The sequence below is a fragment of the Heterodontus francisci genome, chromosome 9 (genome assembly GCF_036365525.1).
Source record: "Heterodontus francisci isolate sHetFra1 chromosome 9, sHetFra1.hap1, whole genome shotgun sequence".
In the NCBI taxonomy this organism is placed as follows: Eukaryota; Metazoa; Chordata; class Chondrichthyes; order Heterodontiformes; family Heterodontidae; genus Heterodontus; species Heterodontus francisci.
In genome coordinates, this window is record NC_090379.1 from 18969833 (window position 1) to 18995439 (window position 25607).

General features: G+C 41.2%; 2 protein-coding genes across 3 annotated transcripts in view; one reads left to right on the top strand and one right to left on the bottom strand.

The window, feature by feature from the left end:
* Positions 1-8221, top strand: part of LOC137373606 (activator of 90 kDa heat shock protein ATPase homolog 1-like) — a 43460-nt gene extending 35239 nt beyond the window's left edge. Inside the window, exon 9 of the mRNA XM_068038621.1 lies at positions 5277-8221. Coding sequence (XP_067894722.1) covers positions 5277-5449 — 173 coding nt within the window. The 3' untranslated portion in view covers positions 5450-8221. The remainder of the gene's footprint in view (positions 1-5276) is intronic.
* Positions 8222-15556: 7335 nt separating this feature from the next.
* Positions 15557-25607, bottom strand: part of LOC137373607 (exportin-1-like) — a 91077-nt gene continuing 81026 nt past the window's right edge. For both annotated transcript variants that reach the window (XM_068038623.1, XM_068038622.1), the window contains exon 25: positions 15557-25272. In XM_068038623.1, the coding sequence (XP_067894724.1) occupies positions 25126-25272 (147 nt within the window). In that variant the 3' untranslated portion in view covers positions 15557-25125. The remainder of the gene's footprint in view (positions 25273-25607) is intronic.

Here is a 25607-nt window from a genome sequence, read left to right on the forward strand (position 1 = left end):
TTCTTGCTATCCACCCTGTCTCTACCTCTCATGATTTTGTACACCTCAATCAGGTCCCTCCTCAACCTCCGTCTTTCTAATGAAAATAATCCTAATCTGCTCAACCGCTCTTCATAGCTAGCGCCCTCCATACCAGGCAACATCCTGGTGAAGCTCCTCTGCACCCTCTCCAAAGCATCTACATACTTTTGGTAATATGGCGACCAGAACTGCATGCAGTATTCCAAATGTGGCCGAACCAAAGTCCTATACAACTGTAACATGACCTGCCAACTCTTGTACTCAATACCTCGTCCGATGAAGGAAAGCATGCCGTATGCCTTCTTGACCACTCTATTGACCTGCGTTGCCACCTTCAGGGAACAATGGACCTGAACACCCAAATCTCTCTGTACATCAGTTTTCCCCAGGACTTTTCCATTTACTGCATAATTCACTCTTGAATTGGATCTTCCAAAATGCATCACCTCGCATTTGCCCTGATTGAACTCCATCTGCCATTTCTCTGCCCAACTCTCCAATCTATTTATATTCTGCTGTATTCTCTGACAGTCCCCTTCACTATCTGCTACTCCACCAATCTTAGTGTCGTCTGCAAACTTGCTAATCAGACCACCTATACTTTCCTCCAAATCATATATGTATATCACAAACAACAGTGGTCCCAGCACGGATCCCTGTGGAACACCACTGGTCACACGTCTCCATTTTGAGAAACTCCCTTCCACTGCTACTCTGTCTCCTGTTGCCCAGCCAGTTCTTTATCCATCTAGCTAGTACACCCTGGACTCCATGCGACTTCACTTTCTCCATCAACCTACCATGGGGAACCTTATCCAACGCCTTACTGAAGTCCATGTATATGACATTGACAGCCCTTCCCTCATCAATCAACTTTGTCACTTCCTCAAAGAATTCTATTAAGTTGGTAAGACATGACCTTCCCTGCACAAAACCATGTTGCTTATCACTGATAAGCCCATTTTCTTCCAAATGGGAATAGATCCTATCCCTCAGCAGCTTCCCTACCACTGACGTCAGGCTCACCGGTCTATAATTACCTGGATTTTCCCTGCTACCCTTCTTAAACAAGGGGACAACATTAGCAATTCTCCAGTCCTCCGGGACCTCACCCGTGTTTAAGGATGCTGCAAAGATATCTGTTAAGGCCCCAGCTATTTCCCCCCTCGCTTCCCTCAGTAACCTGGGATAGATCCCATCCGGACCTGGGGACTTGTCCACCTTAATGCCTTTTAGAATACCCAACACTTCCTCCCTCCTTATGCCGACTTGACCTAGAGTAATCAAACATCTGTCCCTAACCTCAACATCCGTCATGTCCCTCTCCTCGATGCAAAGTACTCGTTTAGAATCTCACCCATTTTCTCTGACTCCACGCATAACTTTCCTCCTTTGTCCTTGAGTGGGCCAATCCTTTCTCTAGTTACCCTCTTGCTCCTTTTATATATGAATAAAAGGCTTTGGGATTTTCCTTAACCCTGTTTGCTAAAGATATTTCATGACCCCTTTTAGCCCTCTTAATTCCTCGTTTCAGATTGGTCCTACATTCCCGATTATTCTTTCAAAGCTTCGTCTTTCTTCAGCCTCCTAGACCTTATGTATGCTTCCTTTTTCCTCTTAGCTAGTCTCACAATTCATCTGTCATCCATGGTTCCCTTTTCTTGCCATTTCTATCACTCATTTTCACAGGAACATGTCTCTCCTGCATGCTAATCAACCTCTCTTTAAAAGCCTCCCACATATCAAATGTGGATTTACCTTCAAACAGCTGCTCCTGCCGAATTTTGGTATAGTTGGCCTTCCCCCAATTTAGCACTCTTCCTTTGGGACCACTCTCGTCTTTGTCCATGAGTATTCTAAAATTTACGGAATTGTGATCACTATTCCCAAAGTAGTCCCCTACTGAAACTTCAACTACCTGGCCGGGCTCATTCCCCAACACCAGGTCCAGTATGGCCCCTTCCCGAGTTGGACTATTTACATACTGCTCTAGAAAACCCTCCTGGATGCTCCTTACAAATTCTGCTCCATCTGGACCTCTAACACTAAGTGAATCCCAGTCAATGTTGGGAAAATTAAAATCTCCTATCACCACCAGCCTGTTGCTCCTCCATCTTTCCATAATCTGTTTACATATTTGTACCTCTGTCTCACGCTCGCTGTTGGGAGGTCTGTAGTACAGCCCCAACAGTGTTACTGCACCCTTCCTATTTCTGAGTTCTGCCCATATTGCCTCACTGCTCGAGTCCTCCATAGTGCCCTCCTTCAGCACAGCTGTGATATCCTCTTTGACCAGTAATGCAACTCCTCCACCCCTTTTCCCTCCCTCTCTATCCCGCCTGAAGCATCGATATCCTGGGATATTTAGTTGCCAATCATGCCCTCCCCTCAACCAAGTCTCAGTAATAGCAATAACATCATACTCCCAGGTACTAATCCAGGCCCTAAGTTCATCTGCCTTACCTACTACACTTCTTGCATTAAAACAAATGCACCTCAGACCACCAGTCCCTTTTGCGTTCATCATCTGCTCCCTGTCTACTCTTTCCCTTAGTCACGCTGACTTCATTATCTAGTTCCTTACAGGCTTTAGTTACTACCTCCTTACTGTCCACTGACCTCATTTGGTTCCAGTCCGGCCCAGGTGTAGACCGTCCAATTTGCAATAGTCCCACCTCTCCCAGAACCGGTCCCAATGTCCCAAAAATTTGAACCCCTCCCTCCTGCACCATCTCTCAAGCCACGCATTCATCCTGACTATTCTTTCATTTCTACTCTGACTATCACGTGGCACTGGTAGTAATCCTGAGATTACTTCCTCAGGTCCTACTTTTTAACTTGGCTCCTAACTCCCTAAATTCTGCTTGTAGGACCTCATCCCGTGTTTTACCTATATCATTGGTGCCTATGTGCACAACGACAACTGGCTGTTCACCCTCCCCTTTCAGAATGTTCTGCAGCCGATCTGAGACATCCCTGACCCGTGCACCTGGGAGGCAACATACCATTCGGGAGTCTTGTTTTCAACCACAGAACTGCCTATCTACTCCCCTTACAATCGAATCACCGATGACTATAGCCCTTCCACTCTTTTTCCCGCCCTTCCGAACAGCAGAGCCAGCCACGGTGCCATGAACCTGGCTACTGCTGCCTTCCCCTGGTGAGCCATCTCCCTCAACAGTATCCAAAACGGTATACCTGTTTTGGAGGGAGATGACTGCAGGGGACACCTGCGCTGCCTTCCTGCTCTTTCTCTGCCTTTTGGTCACCCATTCCCTTTCACCTTCAGCAATCCTAATCTGCGGTGTGACCAATTCGCTAAACGTGCTATCCACGACCTCCTCAGCATTGCGGATGCTCCAAAGTGAGTCCATCCGCAGCTCCAGAGCCGTCATGCGGTCTAACAAGAGCTGCAGCTGGACACACTTCCAGCACGTGAAGGAGTCAGGGACATCAGCCATGTCCCTGAGCTCCCACATTGAGCAAGAGGAGCATAACACGGGTCTGAGATCTCCTGCCATTTTCAATCTTAAGCTTAACTTAGTTAAATGAAAAAGGAACGAAAAGTTTTTACCAATCACACGAAAAAAAAATAAATAGAAAAAGCCTTACCTTATCTGCACACCACCGAGTCCTTTTTTTTGGTTAGAGGAGGGCGGCGGGTGGGAGACACTACAGGTGTAGTGTCTCGGGTTCAACCGCTGCCCAAATATATAGGACTTACTTACCCAGCTGCCACCTCGCTCTCCCTGTCGCCACTGCAAAAAGAAGTGGTATTGAGTGTAGGAACTCTGGCTTTTGTGTTCCACCTCCCTAAGCCCTTGAATGGTGACGTGAAACATAGTATCACTATTTCTAATCCAGCTTAGCTGACTAACTTGACCGTGCCAAGTTATCTTGTCTGTTATTTGGTTTAGTACCACATAGCATAGAATTACATTCAGACACTGCTATCAAGAAACCTTTTTTTTAATGCCTTGTTCAAAAGGTTAACTTAATTTTTTTGACTTTTAATTTACCATCCCCTTTGGTCCTTTCCACAAATTCTGAACCCTTGCCTCTGATTCCACCCCTCTCCTTGGTTGCTGTCTCAATGAACCAGACTTGGCTGTCCTGTGTGACTGAAACTGTGGGCCCTGTTCTCTCCATCACAAAGGCTGCCTGCTCATACCCCTGCACATCGCTCATCTCCACTCGGCCCTCATCTATGCTGTTGTCACTTCTGAAATCCACTATTTCAATGTTCTGGCCAGCTGACCTGATCTGTAAACTTCTGCTCATCCAAGATTGCAGCCATGTCCCACTTACCCGTCACTCCTGGGCTCACTGATTTGTTAGCTTTTGGTTGTCATGGCAATTTACAGTACTGCCATTTTGTCTGAGCTACTTGGCATCCAGGAGGCTGTACATTTGGGAGTCCAATCCTTTTTATGGAAGTGTGTTCTGAACCTTCTCTTCATCTCCTCCTTGATTTTTAAGTAGTTGTTTCCAGTCCACTTTTGCCAAATCACATCTCTGCTTAGTAAAAACTGCCTTCCCCCAACTGAACTTACTCTTGGTCTATCTGTCCTCTTCCATAACTGCTCTAAATCTAACTAAATTCTGATCTCTGCCACAAAATGCACTGTCACTGATATTCTTACCAGCTGCCTATTTCATGCTCTTAAAATTAAGTCCAGGACTGCCCCTTCTCTTGGGCTTGCTACATACTAAAGTCCTCCAATGCATTTAAAGAATTCAGTGTCCTCTTATACCTTTTACACTGATTCTATCCCAGTTAATAGGGTTGTTGAAATTCCCTGCTATTACTACCTCATTGTTTTAGCATTTCTCAATTTGCCTACATATTTGCTTTTCTATCTCCCTCTGACTGGATGGAGATCGATAAGTACGTTCCCAGTAGTGTGATTTCCTCTTGTGTTCTCATTTGCTCAAATTCCATCCCTTAACTAATTTGTCCCCACCTACCTCTCTTAAGGAAGACCCTCTTTAAAATTCACCTTCCAAGCTTTTGACTACCCCTCTTTTGGCTTTGCACGATTTTTTTTTTTTGTCTGATTACATTTAAGTATCTTGGGATATTTTTCTGTGTAAAGTCATGGTATAAACACATTTAAATTCAAATCCATTTGAAATACTGTAAATGTGGCTTCCTTAATTTGTTTCATTGACTATTTAAATTGGTGTCTTGAAAATCTTCCATTTTCAGTTTTGTTTGTTGAAAAACTTACTAATTGCCACTGGCTTATTTTCAGAACATTATGCAACTATAAAACTAATCTTCTGCAGCAAGAACGATGGAACAGAACTTAAAGTGGAGTGCAAAGGTGTCCCAGTGGGAGAGGAAGATCAGACAAAATCAGGCTGGCAGCGTTACTACTTTTATGGCATTAAGCAGACTTTTGGATACAATGTACGACTGTTCTAATGGGACGGTCTTTGAAAACTCCTAGCTAACTTATGAATACTGAAAAGCTTTAGACCTTTGTTCATTTCACTGTTCTGTTCATTCTCTTAGTCCAGCGAACCTGCATCTATGACCATGGATACTTTTTCAGTAGAATGTCTTTTTCCAGCAGCCAAAAAACTCTGAACTACAGCCTTAGAGTGGGAAAGACTTTTCCAATCCATGTTGAGGAATTGGTGAATATTGACCATGTTAATTGTGAAATTTTAAATGAGTTCTACATGCAAGAATTTCCCACTATATTTTACAGATGTGTAAATTATTAGTTCTCATCACCAGTGTGACTTTTCAATGGTAACTGCAGTATGCTGTAAGGTTTGGGTTTCATATGGATTGAGCAATATGAAGAGCGAACTAAAGAGAAGATTGGAGAAGTTTCTTGCCTTCCCTTAAGTTTACTTCTTACCCTCCCCCATCACCTTCCCTCCTTTTTCTTTTTCTCTTTTCCACCCCACCCCACCCCCAGCAAACCGTTCAATCCCTTTTACTCCATCTGCAGTATATGCCTACCGCAGCATCTGAAAAGGATACTTTGTTTAAGCTGTTCAGGAAAAGCAGATCTCAGACCAGTCATCTGTTTGCATCTGATGCATATTCACTGATCATCAACTCCGTATAGCAATGTGCCAGTGAAGGGATCAAATAAAAGCTAGGAGTGGAAGAAAATCTTTACTGATGGTTGCATTTTTTTCAAATGTGATTATTACATATAACCTCTGGGTAGTGTGTGTAATACATTCTACTGTTGTAACTGCAGTTACACCAGGGCTAGACTTTTTCAGTTGGGTTTTAGTTAAGAGTTCATAGATTACTTACAAGAAGTTTAGTCATATGAAAATCAGTCATAGCTCCTGCTTGCAAAATGGGTTATTTTGTACATCTATCATTGTCCCATCATAGACAATGCTGTACCTTTTTGTAAGGAACTGCGAGGGGGTAAATGTAATTTGCTAATGCAACAAATTCTAAAAATCTGCTTGAAATGATATTTTTCTAATGGTAGAACACCGAATGGCAGTTTTGATACAGGTACTGGAAATGATGCTCCATAACATCCTGGAACAGGGCATCTTGTGTGCCCCCATTAAACTTTTTTTCCCTCCTCTCCGTGAGTTAACAGGCTGAGGGCAATGTGGCATCTGGTACCAAAAGTATCTCCTTAACCAGTGAGGGTTAAAGATTGAGAGAAATGGAGACAACTGAGAACGAAAAAGGCAAATTAAAGTTAAATCTGAAAGTGAGCGAGAAAGATTGGATTGAGAGGGGTAAAAGGAAAAAAGTAGTATGGGGAAAAATTACAAAGTAACAATTTTCTAGCTGTAGGAATAAGACTGCATTGTTTTAAATTGTTCCATACCTGGTCTTGATTGGAATTGTAAAAACATAACCGCACAGGTAATTTTAATAAGATTTAACTACTAGCCCAAACTTCATGTGGAGAGTTTAATTGGCAGTGAATGCGCAACTTGGAATTGCGTTGAGATGAAAACTAGAGGTAATCAATATTAGATAGTCCCCAATAAATCCAATAGGGAATACAGGAGAAACTTTCTTTATCCAGTGTGGTGAGAATGTGGAACTCTGCCACAAGTAGTTCAGGCATTTGGCATTGATGCATTTAAGGAAAGCTAGGTAAACACATGAGGGAGAAAAGAATACAAGAATATGATGGAAATACTCAGCAGGTCTGACAGCATATGTGAAGAGAGAAAATTAACTTTTTCAAGTCGATGACTTGAAATGGCAATTTTTATAAAGTTGTTTTTACTTTCAAAATAGATGGCAAGAGCTGGAAAGCAGAAGAAAAAGGAGAATATGGGTGGTTGTTGGTCGGCACAGACTCGGTGGGCTGAAGGGCCTGTTTCAGTGCTGTATATCTAAAATAAATAAATTTTCCAGTTGATGAAAGATGTAACAGATTTTGATCACGTACAGAGATGTGGGGGAGGAGAACAAGAAGGCCTGATGGGGTGGAAGACAGGACAGGTTAAATGACAAAAGGGTTGGTGGTGCAAGACTTTAGGCACTTTACAGCCTTCTGGACTCAACATTGAGTTCAATTTCAGAACATAACCTCTGACCTTTATTTTGGATAACAGCTGTTAATGATTCTGCTTTTCCCATTTACACATCCTCTAGACGCACCTGTTTCTCTACTTGTGTGGAAAACCCATTGCCACCCCTTTTTGCCTTGCACCTTTTATCCTTTTTGTCATTTAATCTCCCTTGTTTTCCAGTTTATCACAGAACTTCTTTTTGGTTTCCCCACCCCCATCCCAGCCTGGTTGAGCACAGCCACTTAGTGAAACTGAGGTTGAGGGTGAGCTGCCATTTTCTTGAGGCTAATAGAGTGGCGCAAATTATTCAACTAGTGACTGTTCATAACTCATGGGATATCTCTTCCTCGCCACAAGTTGATTTTACACAATGACAGCACCATTAAACTCCGTTTTGTCAGCAGATTCTTAGTTAATGACATTGCAAGTTAACAGCTGATCTGGTCAGACTACAAAACTTCATTTGATCGGTGGCTTTTGCATTGTGCCTTTTTTGTGGAACTAAAGTTCTAAGCCTAATCTCTTGCAGTTTGCAACAGTGAATTGGCAGATATTGGGTTAAATGTCTAGACTGAATTGTATGTGTACCAGAACAAGAGGTGTAGGCTGGTTGTCCATCCCCATGTACATATTCTACTGTCACAAGTTACTTTATTAAATACAATTTCTACTTAAACATTTGTGTGCCTTACACTTCCAATATCTCGAATGTGCTAAGTAATTACATTAAAGTGCATTTTTAGTATTGACTATACTATTAAAGGAATTTGGGGATGGGTAGTCCTAACATGAGGACAGTTAAGAGGAATCTTTGCTCAGAAGAACAAAAGGTAATCAGTATGGGTAGAGATGAAGGATAACCAGGGTCAGAAAACAGATAGTAGTTAACCCCTTCCACCTACCCACCTCCACCCCCACCAGTAGATGTTGTGTGTCCGTATTAAAAAAAAAAGTGTAACAAAGGAAATGCAATGATCATGGGGACTTTAATCATGGATGGGACAGATAAAATTTGCAAAAATAGTTGAGGATGAGTTCATGGAATGCATTTGAGAAGTTTCTAGAACAATGTCATGGAACCAAGCAGGGAAGAAGTCATTTTTGATCGTTTCCTGTAATTTGAGAGAGTTAAGGGATCCTCTGAAAGTTTCACATGGAGTTTGAGTGATTTAAGCAAGTCCAAAACTAGAATATTGAACATGTATGAGGGGCATGTTTGATCAGGTGGATTGAGAAAGCCGATATAAAAACTGATGGTAGATAAGCAATGGTGAACTTGATATATTCCATAATTCTCAAATCTACATTCCATGGAGAAATAAACTCTATAGGAAATGAGATCCATCCATGGCGAACTGAAGAGGCTAAGGGTGGTCTTAAATTAAGAGGCTTGTAATGCCAATTAGAGTACTAAGTCTGAAGATTGGGAGTCTTAGATAGCAGTAGAGGATAACCAAAACTTTGATAGAGGGAGAAAAGAGTGAGTAAACCAAGCAGAATTACAAAAATTGTAAGAAGTTTTGCAGACTTGTATAAAGGAAGAGTATTCTAAGGAATTTGGGTGTCCTTGGACCAGAAACGATGTTAAAAATACAGCAAGAAATTAGGAAGGCAAATGGTATTTTGGCCTGTAGTGAAAGGGGGCTGGAGTGCAAGAGCAAGAAAGTTGCTGCAATTACACAGGGGTATGGTGAGACCACACCTGGAATACTGTGTGGAGTTTTGGCTTCCATACTTAAGGAAAGATCTACTTTCCTTGACTGTGGGGGGGGGATGGCGAACAGAGGAAGCGGTTACAACAAATGGTCACTGGACTGATTCCTGGATTGAGAGGATTGTCCTATGAGGAGTGTTTGAGTAGAGTGGACCTGTATGCTCTGGAGTTTAGAACAAGAGGTGATATTGAGACATAAAATATTGAGATGACTTGAGAAGGTACTTACCGAGAGGCTGTTGCTCTTGTCTGGAGAATCTAGAAATATAGGGGCATAGCCTCAGGATAAGGGGACAGCCATGTTATACTGAGATGAGAAATTGTTTCATTCAGGGTCGTGAATCTTTGAAGTTTCCTACCTGAGAAGGATGTGGCTGCATAGTCCTCGGGTATATTTAAGGCTGAGATAAATAGATTTTTGGACTCTAAGGGAATTGAGGAATTCTGGGGATCAGGCAGGAAAGTGATGTTGAGGATCAGCTGTGATCTTACTGAATGTGCAGGCTCGAAGGGTTGAATCGCCTTTTTAACAAAATTCTTTGTGGTACTGCAGGCAAGGCCAGCAGTGGTTGCCCATCACTAATTTCCCTTGAGAAAATGGTGAGCTGTCTTCTTAAACCACTGCAGTCCATGTGGTGCAAATACACCCGCAATGCTGGTAGCGAGGGAGTTGCAGGATTTTGACCCAGCGACAGTGAAGGAGGATTGATGTATTTCCAAGTCTGGATGGTGTGTGGCTTGGAGAGGAACTTGCAGGTGGTGGTGTTCTTATGCATCTGCTGCCCTTGTCTTAAGTCGTAAAGTGCAGGCTTTGGTTGTCAGAGGAAAAGAGTGACAACAAAGACATCAAACCTGACTCCAAGTGCATGGTCTACCGGGGCGCAGTGTTATCTGCCTTTCTGTATGCGTCGGCAACATGGACACTATACAGCAGACATCTCAAAGCCCTGCAGCGATATCACCAGCAGTGCCTCTGCAAGATCCTGCAAATTCAGTGGCAGGCCAGGAGCTCCAATATCAGTGTCCTCGCTCAGGCCAGCTTTCCCAATATCAAGATACTGGTCAGTTCCGTTTGGTGGACTATATTGTCTGCATGCCTAGCATAAGACTCTCAAAACAAGCTTTCTACTCTGAGCCCCGTCATGTCGAGAGGCTACCAGGAGGGCAGAGGAAACACTACAAGGATGTCCTTAAAGCCTCCCGGAAAAAAATGACATCTCCCTGAGGCCACCCAAAACGGAGAGGCAGCATCTGCAAAGGTGCCACTCAGTTAGAACAATGACAACATGCCCACGCAGCAACCAAGTACACACAATGGAAGGAGGGTTCAGAAACTCAAGCATCCCATTCACTCGCCTCACCAAACACTACCTACCCCCCACCTGTGGCTGAGTGTGCAGTTCCAGATTGAACTATTCAGTCATCTAAGTTCCCACAACCCTGGAGTGGAAGCAAGTCATCCTCTTTCCAGAGGGACTGCCTAAAAAGAAAGTGGTAGAGGTTGTGGGTTTGGAAGGTGCTGTCAAAGGATCCTTGGTGAGCTGCTGCAGTGCATCTTGCATATGGTACACACAGCTGCAACTGCGTGTTGATAGTGGAGGGAGTGAATGTTGGCAGATGGGGTGCTGATCAAACATGCTGCTTTGTTCTGGATAGTGTCAGGAGTGCAATTGGATGAAGCAATCAAATCAGGGATCAGGTGTAAGAGTTGTTCAATTTTTCCCACTTGAGTTACCATAGGAAGATTTGGAGTAATGCAGTATGCTGTTTAATCTCTAAGCCCTCATTTCTGATTCTAGGTCAGGGTTTGTGGGAGAAGAATGCTAAGAGCATATTGAAATCACATCTACAATATTATAGTCAGAACCTCTACAATTCAATGCAACCCATAAATTTTGCAACTGTGCAGATTTTTTTTCTGTCTAGGTTTTAAAAATTATATTAAAACATGGCCCTTATTATGTAGGGCATATGCTTTTCCACTTGTCACTTTTCCAATTATAAATAGTCTATTTTTCACTTAATTTAATGTCAAACTTTAGCTACTGGATGGCATCTGAATTTTGAGTTGTTCTCAGGCCTGGCCCAGTAGATGGCAGTGGAGCAACTTTAAATGGCTGCATTTATCCTTTTCACTTGCACTGTTATTTTCCGCTGCTTGAAGGAGAGCAACTATGATGCTCTCTGAAGGCTTGACAGCAGTTGCAAATAAACTGGGCACAAGCATCAGGAGTAGATAGTACCTACTATGGCTCCCTCGAGTTTTACAGCAACTTGCCCCACAAAAAAAAAGTCGTGAGCTGCTAACAGCTGAATAAAGAGGGCAAGCAACTGGAGAAGGAAAAGTAAATTAGAGAGGGTAAATTCAATATCAAATCATGTACAGAAGAGGGAAATATTTAATAGCTGAAGGATTAAGACTTCATCCCTGTAATTGTTAATTTTCATGCCAGAGAGATTGATTGGCAGTAATTATCAATTTTGTCATTCCAGGTACTTATGCTTGGAATGAAGACTTTGTAGTAAATTTAGTTTGCATTTACTGTGCAAATGCAGCAATTTCTAGACATTCAATGCATTTAAACAAAATGCCATTTTTTATGAACCTAATGGTGGAGTATAACTCATTCAACTATTTTTGGATATGGCCATTTAACAGCTCCTCACCTTAATTTGTGTATTTATGCAGAAATAACAGTAAACACCTTTAGACTCATGTATTTTGACAACAAAATCTGGCCCGATATTAGTGTCTGCCCTGTGTCACTCACCAGTTGTATACCAACATACACTGCATACCCGCCTCTCCTTCCCCCCCCCCCCCCCCTTTTGTAAAAAGGCAAACATATAATAAAAATAAACATAATTAGCAAAGGGAGCCTTGGAACTGTCTTTGGAGTAATGAGACTTGCTACTCTTTATTCAGAGTGATGCTATTTAAATAAATCAAATAACTTTTAAGATTGAAGCTCATTCAAGATACATTTTCCTTATGCCCACCACAGTCTACTGCCAATGACATCAAGGGATATAGGGATAGTGTGGGAAAGTGGTCATGAGGTAGATGACCAGCCATGATCTAATTGAATGGCATGGCAGGCTCAATAGGAGCAGGAGTAGGCCATTCAGCCTATGTTCCTAATGGCCAACCCCTCACTAAGTTGCTATATTATGTGCCAAGAAATCTGTGAGTGTCATTACTTTATAACTTGCATTTTTGATCTTTTAGAACTAATTTAAATAAGAAAAAAAATCATGGGCAGAAGATTCACTTCTTCCATTACCTACCACACAAGCTAGTGCTGTGAAGGCACAGCTTGCAGTCCTCTCCAAACAAGGGGAGTTGATTTCCACCACACCCCCACAACCAAACTCCAGGCAGAAATCTTTAAGTAATGTGATTAATTTGATCATCTAGCAACACAGTAATTTGATCAAAGTGAATTTGGCATCAAAACTAATTAACCCAAAATCTGTCATAATCTCCCTTATTTGCAGTAACTCGAGATATTGGTTGAACAGAAGATTGGATTCTGTGAATTGGAAGTCTTATGGGGAGGCTATCTTTAGATTTAGAATGGATCTCAAGCAGTTTCGATGAGAACTGGCCTTGCCAGGCAACAGACGTAAGAAAGTGTTTTTTTTAAAATTACAATCTTAACCAGGATAATTCCTCTTTTCCACAGTCTTGTCCACACCCAGGTAGCCCTGGAGAGGGAGTACACGATGTCTGCATGTACACTTGAGGCTTTCCAACTGTTGGGCTCCACTGAGACTGGGGGACATAAATCAACACCAAAAACCACATTTTGCTTCAATTTAATAAGTTTCCTTTCATTTTACTTACAATTTAGAATTTGTTACTGTCCCTTTAATAAAAGGAGGCACTTTTGTTAGTTTGTTTTCTTTTGATCATGTGTCATCCTAATTGGCATTGTGGAAGAGTTCACCCAGAACTCGCCTTTTGTGCCCTTCTCAGGTTGGCCATACTGAACTTACCTTGTTCACGATTAGCCCAAAGAGGGGGAAGTCATTGATGGAAAGTGTTTTAAATGTCCCAAATGTAATCCACTTCACTCTCTTATCTTGCATTTCACATATAGGTGCTGCATTAAAAAAAAGTTTCAAGTTGTGCGAGGCTTTGGAGATGCCAGGCCAGTTTCAACGAGAACATCCTTCCAGTTGGGTTGTGCAAGCTCCTTATACAGTTATGTGAAGTATTAGATTAGAACCATGACAATGTTGCAATGGAATACAAGCAAAGTACTGCGGATGCTGGAAATCTGAAATAGAAACAAGAAATGCTGTAAATACTCAGCAGGTCTGGCAGCATCTGTGGAGAGAGAAGCAGAGTTAACATTTCTGTCAGTAACCCTTCTTCAGAACTGGCAAATATTAGAAATGTAAAACATTATAAGCAATGAAACAGGGGTGGGGCAAGAGATAACAAAGGAGGTATAGATATGACAGTCACAGAATAGCTGACCAGAAGGTCGTGGAGCAAAGGCAAACAATATGTTAATGGTATGTTGAAAGACAAGGCATTAGTACAGATAGGGTGTTAACGGACTGAAGATTGAACAGCCGCAAATACAAACATGAAAAAAAAAAAGTGGGTAAGCAAACTGAACAAACTAAGATAAAAGGAAAAAGAAAAAAATAACTAAAAATAAAAGTAAAATGGGGGGCCAGTCATGCTCTGAAATTATTGAGCTCAATGTTCAGCCCGGCAGGCTGTAGTGTGCCTAATCGGTAAATGAGATGCTTGGATAGTGAGGAAAGGGAAGGTAAATGGGCAGGTATTACACCTCCTGAGATTGCAGGGGAAGGTGACGAGGTGGTGGGGGTAATGGAGGAGTGGACCAGGATGTCACGGAGGGAATGATCCCTTCGGAATGCTGACAGAGGAAGGGAAGGGAAGATGCGTTTGGTAGTGGTATCACGCTGGAGGTGGCGGAAATGGCAGAGGATGATCCTTTGGATATGGAGGCTGATGGGGTGGAAAGTGAGGGCAAGGGGAACCCTGTCACAGTTCTGGGAGGGAGGGGAAGGGGTGAGGGTAGAGGTGCGGGAAATGGGCCGGACACGATTGAGGGCCCTGTCAACAAAATTGGGGGGGTCCTCGGTTGAGGAAAAAGCAAGACATATCAGAAGCACCGTCGTGGAAGGTAGCATCATCAGAGCAGATGTGTCGGAGACAGAGAAACTGGGAGAATGGAATGCTTACAGGAGGCAGGGTGTGAAGAAGTGTAGTCGAGGTAGCTGTGGGAGTCAGTGGGCTTATAATGGATATTAGTAGACAGCCCATCCCCAGAGATGGAGATAGAGAAGTCGAGCAAGGGAAGGGAAGTGTCAGAGATGGACCATGTACTTTTATTTTGTTTTTTTTGTTCCTTTTTCAAATTTTTTTTGTGTTCATTTTATTTCACCTTAGTTTGTTCAGTTTGCTTACCCACTGTTTTTTTTCATGTTTGTACTTGCGGCTGTTCAATTTTCAGTCCATTAACACCCTATCTGTACTAATGCTTTGTCTTTCAACACACCATTAACATTGTTTGCCTTTGCTCCACAACATTCTGGTCAGCCATTCTGTGACCTTGTCCGATCTACTTCTCCTTTGTTACTTCTTGCCCCACTCCCGCTTTACTTGCTTAAAATCTTTCACATTTCTAATATTTGTTAGTTCTGAAGGGTCACTGACCTGAAATGTTACCTCTGCTTCTCTCTCCACAGATGCTGCCAGTCCTGAGTATTTCCAGCATTTCTTGTTTTTATTGCAATAGAATACTTTTGATATTAAGGTTAATGCACACCGAGATAGGCATCAGCCTTGGCTTGGTGGTGGCAATCTCATCTCCAGGGTCAGAAAATCAAGCCCTCTCCAGAGATTAGCACACAAAATCTAAACCAACATTCAGTGTAGAACTGAGGGAGTGCTGCCCTTTCTTTCATGAAACGTTAGAGGCCCTAGTTTGCACTGCTTAGTGGATGCAAAATATCTATGGCAGTTCTCCCCACTACCCTCAACCCGCATCACAAATAAATTATCTGACCATTTAAATCAAGACATACAGCTCTATGCAAATAGGGCTGCTTTTCATACAACGTGACTACACATCAGAAAGTATCTCACTGGCTTTAGGACATTTTAGGACACGAGGTCATGAAAGGCACTATATAAATACAAGCTTTCTTTCTATAAAAAGGGCTTGCCCTGTATCATCCCAGGTGGTGGTGTTTCCATGGAGCAGTCATTCAACGTCAGGAATATAAATGAAAAGACGACAAGAGCAGCAGTTGACTTAAGGCAGTTTTTCTTTATATTTTAATCCCAGATATGGGACAGAATATTTATGTATAAAAAGGTACAATCAAGCACTCCAATTCAAGAATGCCAGCCATTGCTTCGAAAAGATTTAGATGAGACTTTTCACAAACCAGAATTAAGATCTTAGTTACAGTTATCCAAGCAAGCTCAGTGAGGACTATACATTGTAAGTTCCACTGTTCTAACTCAGTGTTTCCAAATAGAATACCAGGGATTGAAAGAAACCACACACACACACACACACACACACACACAGTGTCTGATCCTTAGTACAGCGGTTTTTAAAGCTTTGAACTGGTATAATTTCCAGACACTTAAAATCAGCTGCATAAACTCTGGATTTTCCTTTTCAAAAATAAAATCAGTATTTTCATGAAACCCAAATGAAAATCTTCCCAGTATACACTGATCACTAAAATGAGTGGGGGGGGGGGGGGGGGGTGGAAAGGAGAGAGAGAGAGAGAGGGTGAGTGAGTAAGATAATGAAAAAGTCTTTTTAAAAAATTGATAAACGATCCATAACTCATGGATATGTAAAAATCACAATTGCTATCAGTATACCGCTACCTCCCTTAAACTTTAATTTAGCAACTTTAGATATTCAAAGCTATCATTTTAATATGATATTCGTGAATCTTCCCCTCTCTATACACAAAGCCTACAAGCCACTTCAGGTGTAAAGCTCACTAATTGTACTGGCATTAGTCCAAAAAAAAAAACGCAAACCACTCTTCCTCAGGCAGTAGTAGGTGCCATAATTTTTTTTTTTTTTTAAAACAGACAATCTATATATACACACACACAATGCTTGAAATAGGCAAAACTTGTTGGGGCTGTTTAAAGGAGGTAATATATTTTGGCTTTTTTGGGATCAATATACAGTTTAAAGACGTTTGATATATCAATAAGTGGGCCCTGATGCTAAATTGTTAAAAATAATGAATTCTTTTGTCCACCTTGAATGTTTTATTTCAAGCAACAGACTTTGTACTTGGTGTTATTGACTCACACAGAGTTAACATTAATTGGAGGTACCGTCAGAAAAGACTGGTCAATTTAAGCTTTTTCCCTCCAATGGAGGAAGAAACTAATTGCAGAATAGGATTAATTTGGAGAGATGAGCTGATGAGAAATAAAAGCCCGTAACAGAATAATTCACACTTGGGGTCTGGAATGGAGAGAACTCGATACGTCAAGCTGTCTTTTCTCATTCTCCTTTATCTGGTATTAGCTCCTTTGCATAAGTCAGTAACTCCAAGTCAGGATCCCTGCCATCAGCTGCCACTGATTAAACTTTTTTTTTTAAAAAAAAGCAAAAGTCAAAAAAAAAGTCTTAAAAATTTTTCTCAATCATTTCCCACCCCCATATATCAGGAAGGACCTCCAGAATGAAGAGACTTCCAAAACATTTGACTTTGGCAAGCAGTTTCTAATACACTAAAACTGCCTGTTCAATTCAAAACTGACCAGTAACACATCACCCAATCTTCAGCAGTCTTGTTAAACTATCCCAGAAACAGGGAAAAAATAAAGACCCGTTTTTAGTAATACATGCATAAATTAAACTAATGGGTAAAAATAAAATTAATATACATCAAAACTCATTTCTTAAAAGCATATTTATAAGAACAGTATGAAACTAATGTTGAACAAAAGTGACTATGAAGCAGTAAATCACTGAAGAGTTTACATCTCCCATACATGGACTCCTGAACCTTGCATATACCCAGATAGTAGTGGGGGGGGGGGGGGGGGGGGGGCGGGGGGAACCTTGTAGTCTAGGTATACTGTATTAACATAGGATTTTCCAATTACTCAAGATTTGGAATCATTGCGTGTATCTTGCTTTTTACATTTAAGGGCATAAATCTGCGTCAAAGTGCAACTAATAACAAAGGATCCAGAGATGAATTTCCTTCTGTAAACTTTATATTCAAAACCAGTAAAACAAAACACCCATTTACCCATTATTCTCAAAGCAACAAGAACTATGCCCAATTTCATGCTGTTACTTTCTATGCTAGCAAATTATGATTATCTGCGGCAATTCAAAATCAAAACAATACCCTTCGTATAAAATTCAGTTCTTGCAGTTTTCTAGGCGAGAGAATGAGTTTAAACTGGATTTTTTTTTTGTATGATGGAGACTTCACATCTGCCTTTTCATCAGCGAAATTAAATGACATAAATTTGTCAGTAAGCTTCAATTTGCGAAAGTTACCCATCTGGCATGTATTAGTTTAACACAATTACAGAAGCAGAATCTCTCAGTGACCATTTATCTTCCCTAATCCTCAACAATTTAGAAGTGGGAGGGAGGGGTCATCACAACTTGCCAGGGAGTTGGCATGCCCCCATGCACAAAGGTGGCAAAGGCTCAGACATTTGTACAACTGCTGTGCAAAAAGGACATTTATTTTAACATAAAATGTAAAGCAGCAGTGGATAACTACAAGGGATTCATCACATAACTACCCAAAATACTACTCAGTAACGAGATAAATGGTAATAACGGTGTTCTCCACAACAATGCTCAACAGTTAACAACTTTTAAAAACAAGAACGGATACTCAAAAGCTAGCTAGACTTTTTGCACTAATTAACTTAATCTTGATAGACTGTTTACCCTTTAATTTTAAGAAAACATTTCAGATGTAGCCCCCTTTCTGGACAATCCAAACAGCAGCCTTTAGATATGAAAACTGCACTAAAATTAAAAGTTCATTGATTTGAATACATCAGAAGTCAAGGTAATTTTCTGTTTCAATAAAAGAAAAATTCTATCCGATACAAGTAGGAGCCATGCATCCATCATTACATTCCCACCTAAGAGCAATGCTGTATTTCTATACATACCTTTACAGCACACAGGCCAGAGTGTGTTCCAAGATAGTAAAATATCTCAGGGTTAAGGAGATGTTAAATTGTTTGGGTTACAAAGCTGCAACACGCTGTAAACTATTGTCACAATGTATATACAACAGCACCATCTAATTTAAGGAATACACTGTCAAATGCAGAAGGGAATGAAAGGGATTAGATAGCATTTCTGACCAAGCTAGTACGGTTAACAGACCCAATGGCTGCCTCTTTACACTGAAATTTCTACAATTCTAATGATCATATTGGAACATTCTTCACACAAAGTGATCAATATATGGACTTGCAGATGGAACAGAAGGTAAAAAGTCTAAAATCCTTTAAGAAAGAGCAGAGGCTGTATTGGGAGGGTGAATAACTTGCGTCATTTGTAGATATCACGATCTAATACACCTTTCAGCCCCAATGCACACAACAGATCTGCCCAGCTTTGCTCATAATTTCAGCCCCACTTAATACTAGTACAATTACAAAAACACAATTCCAATAAGATCCTAGTTTTCTGCCCACTGCAGTTTGTTTTAACAATGATGACAGGCACTAACCAAAAGCCACTTTAATATATCAAACAAATTTCTGGATTTTGAATGGAAGCTTTCTTGGGGTAGTTTTGTGTTATAAATATAATCCCTCAGTTTGATACCTGTGATTAGTTCATTGTAATTATTTTGAAAGGAGGGTCCTTGGTCACTAGGTTCATTAATTTTTTTAAGATTGATAAGTGGGATAATACGGCTTTGCACACAAAATCATGCTACTTGCTAAATTATAGCCATTCACTTTATTTTCATGCATTAAGCCTGCACATCAGCTAAATTATACATTTGAGCTCATTAGAGTTTATAGACTTTATTCAGCGTAGCATGCCTCAGGTGGCTCCCATTGTAACAAAGTATATAATGCAGCAGTTTCCAAAATTAGGTTCTTTCTTAAAATTATATAAAATACAACTTAAACTCTCCCCATACTCAATCTATCTATAATGCTCCTGCAGAAAACCATGGAAAAGAACATCTGGAATAATGTCAGACTTTAAACAGCACAAGGAGGCCCCCAATGTACATTCTTCACCCCAGTCTCACATTAGGGTATATGCCTTGGTTAGAATGAGTGCACAATCTACTTTCCTTCCCTTGGCCTTTTATGCGGCTATAAGCCGCTTTGCTGACCACAGCAAATAAAACAGGAAATTCTTTTCTACTCTGTTCTTCCCCATCCCATCAAAAAAAAAGTTCCAATTAAAACAAAAAAAGTCAGGAGAATAGGTCTCAGAGACCAGAAACCAACGGATCTAAAACATACACAGCACCTTGGGCTTTATTAATAGAGGCATAGAGTACAAGAACAAGGAAGTTATGCTGAACTTGTATAAGACGCTAGTTCGGCCTCAGCTGGAGTATCGAGTCCAATTCTGGGCACCGCACTGGAGGAAAGACGTGAGGGCATTGGAGTACAGAACAGAAAAGATTCAGGAGAATGGTTCCAGGGATGAGGAACTTTAGTTAGGAAGATAGATTGGAAAAGTTAGGCCTGTTTTACTTGGAGAAGAGAAGGCCGAGGTGATTTGATTTTTTTTTAAAAAGAGATACAGCACTGAAACAGGCCCTTTGGCCCACCGAGTCTGTGCCGACCATCAACCACCCATTTATACTAATCCTATACTAATTCCATATTCCTACCACATCCCCACCAGTCCCTATATTTCCCTACCACCTACCTATCCTAGGAGTAATTTATAATGGCCAATTTACCTATCATATTGATAGATGTATTCAAAATCATGAGGGGTCTAGACAGAGTAGCTGTTCCCACTCATGAAAGGATCGAGAACGAGAGGGCACAGATTTAAAGTATTTGGTAAGAAAAGCAAAACTGACATGAGGAAAAGCTTTTTCAGGCAGTGAGTGGTTACGGTCTGGAATGCACTGCCTGAGAACGTGGTGGAGACAGGTTCAGTTGAAGCATTCAAAAGGGAATTAGGCAGTTATATGAAAAGGAAGAATGTGCAGGGTTATGGGGAGAAGGCAGGGAAATGGAACTGAGGGAGCTGCTCTTTCAAAGAGCCGGTGTGGACACGATGGGCCGAATGGCCTCCTTCTGCACAATTCTGTGATTCCATATGCAGTGCTACTCTGCAGAAGCAGGAAAAACTTCAAATTAATGTCAGCCTGTACAAGTTGAATGCCTGATTGCAAACTACAGCATCTACCAAAGAGAAAGTCAATCACATTGCTGGTGATATATTTTGGTGTAAAACAAAACCTAAGTGCACATGAAAAAAAAAATACACAACCACACACACCCATCTCAGTCAACCACATGGCACATGCTTCTTTAAAGTAAAAAAAAAGTGAGGTCCTTTTGTATTTAGATGACTCCTCATGGAGGAAAACTGAATAGTTTAACAAAAAGCGACAGACTATACGTTAAGCAATCACGGGTCAGCGTACAAGTCAGTTTAAAAACAAAAATACAAAACAGAAGATACACCGCACATCACAAACTCACCAGTAAAATGTAACTACTGTCTAATTTATCTAAAATCTTACTCAAAAACTATTTCTATTCTAATCATAATTACAATCTGTACAGTTTTTTTGTAAAAAAAAAATTGAGGGAGGTACTTGACCAAAGCAGGCGGTTGCAGGCGACTTGCAATTTCCTGCTTCAAATTCTGCCAAATAAAACATTTGTAATACACAGTGTAACACAGTTAAATTAGAGATTCTTAAACAAGCCTTTCTGTACAGTATTGAAAAGACAAGTCTATAATCACCTCCTCAAAGCACTAAACATAAACGGATGATTCACACAAAAAAACAAATTTGCAAAGACACACACTATAGGTTTAACATACTCTCACTGCACGTGTATGACAACGCAAGCAAAATTATGGGAGCTTATTTCCTTGTGAGTGACTGTCACATACACATAATTAACCCTCCCTTCCCCATTGGCAGTACTTGACTGAGGCGGCACACAGGGAAAGGGGGCAGTGCTTTAAAATAAAATTTATCCACAATCTTAGTTTCTCTCGGGAAGGTCCATACAAAACGAAATGCAATGTCCCAAACAACTGTCCAATTGAGAAGAAGCCTAGTCACAAAAAAAAGGTACTAAAAAGACAAAAATCATGTGCATGTCATCCCAGCATAGAACTCAGCTGTAGAAATTCCAAGGTTAATTTAAAAAAAAAATTGGAGATGATGGATTAAAACTTTGCATGGAAATGTTCCATGCATTTCATGTGAACCTGGCTTGTTTGCATCAAGATTTAGAGCATCTACATCTGAACAAAAAAAAAAGCCACTGAAGTAAATACCAGCAACCAGTTTGGAGTCATTTTCATCTTTTAAAAAAAGGCAAGGATACTGCATTTACAAAGATAAGATCCAACCCCCACTGCACGAATAACTACCTATACAGAAGTGCCATGGAATATTTTGGATGGTACATTTCATGGCTTAAAAATGTATTCATTCAGTACATCTACACCTAATAATGAAGGAAAACCTCTTGACTTGTTGATATACAGGTGAAATACCTTCAATAGCAAGCAGCAAGATACCTAATGAAATAATGACTATGTAAACCACCACCCCAAGGACAGTTTGACTGAGGGCATGGGGGATTACAATGATAAATCCGTCATACACCACTTCCCTGCCAAAAAAGTCACAGGTAAGCTAATTCCTGGACTTTATTGCATACAGTATCCTGGGCTTTATTAATAGGGGCATAGAGTACAAGAGCAAGGAGGTTATGTTAAACTTGTATAGGACACTGGTTCAGCCTCAGCTGGAGTATTGTGTCCAATTCTAGGTGCCGCACTTTAGGAAAGATGTGAAGGCATTGGAGAGAGTCCAGAAAAGATTCATGCGAATGGTTCCAGGGATGAGGAACTTCAGGAATGAAGATAGATTGGAGAAGTTAAGACTGTTTTCCTTGGAGAAGGCAGAGAGCAGATTTGATAGAGGTATTCAAAATCACGAGGGGTCTGGACAGAGTTGATGGGGAAAAGCTGCTCCCCACTCTTGAAAGGATTGAGAATGAGGGGGCACAGATTTAAAAAGTGATTGGTAAAAGAAGCAAAAGCGACATGAGGGAAAAACTTCTTCATGGAGAGAGTGGTTAGGGTCTGGAATGCTCTGCCTGACAGTGTGGTGAAGGCAGCTTCAATCAAGGCATTCAGAAAGGAATTAGACTGTTATCTGAAAAGAAAGAACGTGCAGGGTTACAGGGAGAAGACGGGGGGCGGTGGGGGGGAACGGCACTAGGTGAATTGCTCATTCGGAGAGCCGGTGCAGACACGATGGGCCGAATGGCCTCCTTCTGTACTGTAACAATTCTGTGATTCGGTGTCAGAACTTAATTCCACCTGTTTCAAGCAGCAGTTGGGAGTACTGCATTAACCATTTGAGCTACAAAAGGATCACTTACAGAGGCTGCCCCTCTCAACAAGCAACTCACTAAACATCTGATAAAGTTTATATCAAACTGGATCAGTTACCATCAGGGATGCTCGACTGACAATGTAATCACAAGCAGAGGTTCCCTCTTAATTACTTTCTTTGACATTGGAGCTGGAAGGGAAGAGCGAGACGACCAATATTAACTAAAGTGGAATGACTGCATGTGAGGAAAAGTATTGAATGCAATGGTTCAAAGGTGGAGTTGCGGGGAGGGATGGTGTGGTGTGCGAGGATAATTAGATGGCTTATACAAGTCCAGTTCTTCAGAATAAAATCTTCCCTCAACCCTTCTTCCCCTCTCTACCGCCACTCACCCCAACCCGGGTTTTAAAAAATCTCTACAAGGTCGCATGCTACAGAAGTCCAACAGCATCAGAGAGTGGGATATTGAATGTCAGTCAGAACACACAAACCTAACCATCTGGTTGAATGACTGGGATCTATATATTGGTGAAGGCACAAATCTCCCCTTTCCACTCCGATGTCCCTCATTAGCTTAATTAACTCATTAAATAAGTAGTTCACATTTTTAAAACATCAGAAAAGTGAAACTGTGAACGAGCAGAATATGCAAACCCTGTCTTTCAAACTCCAATGCTTATTCTCTCTTCCCCCAACCCTCACTGCTGGGTAACTAGTAAGCACAAAGATTACTATCAGAATTATTAGTCTCCCCATCTCCCTCCTCCAAAAAAGAAAATGGCAGTTTTAAAATGGCAAATGATACATGTCAATCTTAAACCCCAATCATCTCTAATCAGATTTCTTTTTAATCCAAATGTGAAGTCACATGTATGGTTTACGAACATACAAATTGGAAGGAGTAGGCCACTCGGCCCCTCGAGCCTGCTCCGCCATTCAATAAGTTCATGGCTGAACTGATTACTCCACATTTCCACCTACCCCCGATAACCTTTCACACTAATCAAAGTGTGTGCGTATAGGGAGAGAGGAGTGAGGGAAGAAATGTTATGACAGTTTAAAAATCAAAATATTTATGATCTGCATATTTCTTATAAGTCAACCTGTACAAAAGCAGTAATCTCCATAATATGGTGAGCTTGAGGAGCCACCTTGCTTGGGGAAAACAGCGGGGGATTTGTGGGGGGGGGGGGGGGGGGGGAGGGGGTGGTGGGGAAAGAAGGTGGCGCAAAGACAGCAGTGTGCTTTAGAGGGTCATCTGTAAGGATTGAAAGCAATACTACAAGGCTCGCTACTAGACGAAAACCACCTGCACTCATTTATATCACACAGCTAGACCCTGGTGCCCTTCCAGACAGCTGATTGGATAAGTGCCCTCAATACTGTATACATACACACAGTGTTGCAAAAAAAAAAAAAAATCCTGCAGTTTTGGCATTAAAAGAAAATAAGAAATGTGAAAGACAAGCAATTAACACTCATTAAAACTTCTCAAATCTCCCATCCTCCACCCTGCCACATTCCCTCCCCACCGCAAAACAATGTTTACAAACTGGAAAACTCTAGCACGCATTCCCAACCAGCACGGGCAGGTTATTAGGAACACAGTGGACACCTCAGCCTCTCAGCCACACCCCCCCCCCCCAAACAATGCACAAGCAACCAACAAGATTTTAAAAATCATTCTCAGCACGTGCGCGAACAGATGTCTTTCACCTCCCACAACCTTTTTTAAAAAATAAGAAACCGTTCTCCAAGTCCAGTCAAATTTTTTGTTCTTCCTCTCTCGTTGCAAAACACTGCAATTCAAAAGCATTCTGAACAGACTGCGTTTGTTACGCCAATCAGGCTGGATTTAATATAAAACCGAACTATAGAATGTTTTGAAAAGTTCTCCAATATAGTTTAAAAGGTTAAAATAGCTCAAGCTGTACAACACCACACTGTCCAAATAAGGAACAATGGCTGCAGATTTAGCTGTCAACAGGTTCACAATTAGGAAACACAATTTTAACCCAGGGAGAAAATGAAAAATAATGACACTTTTCTTTTTTAAACGATAAAACTCTGTCCAACTGCAAGGCAACAAAATGGGTATTTCAATTTTAAAAAAATTCTGACACATTTGACCAATGAAGGATTTGTTCCATTTACTGTCCCTTTCATACACATTCACTCGCTGTCCTTTCCTCATTAATTACTCTTCCACAACACCACCCCCCACCTCCCCCAACCCCTTCTTTCTGGTAACATTTTGGCTTTGTTCAGTCACACATCTCCTCTGCTATTTCATGTGGGTTTAAAATGCCAGGAACGGTCATTTGAAGCTTTCTCTTCTCTTCCTGGGCCTGACGCAGGGCTGTTTCTCTTTCCTCCAGGAACAGGTCTGAAGTGTCCTCGCCACCAAATTCCTAAAAAATGGGGGGAAAATGAGGGATCAGTATGGTTGCTGTTCCATCGAGAAATCCAGTATCAAAGCTTAAAAAGATTGCCATCAGCACCAGTGTCTCCCGCCATTTTCTTTCCTCAAACATTTCCTGGTAAAGGTTTGGTGCCAAATAAGGCAAGGCATATTGAAGCACAGTTTGAACCCAATATCAGTGACAGTTATAAAGGCCTTTAAATGTAGTGAAACGTCCAATGTGAAGTGGCCAGAGGAGAGGCCGATTCTGAGAAGGCTTTGGAGAGTGATTATATATACAAAGAATGTGTGGAAGTTTAGGGAGATAATTTCAGAGGATAGGAT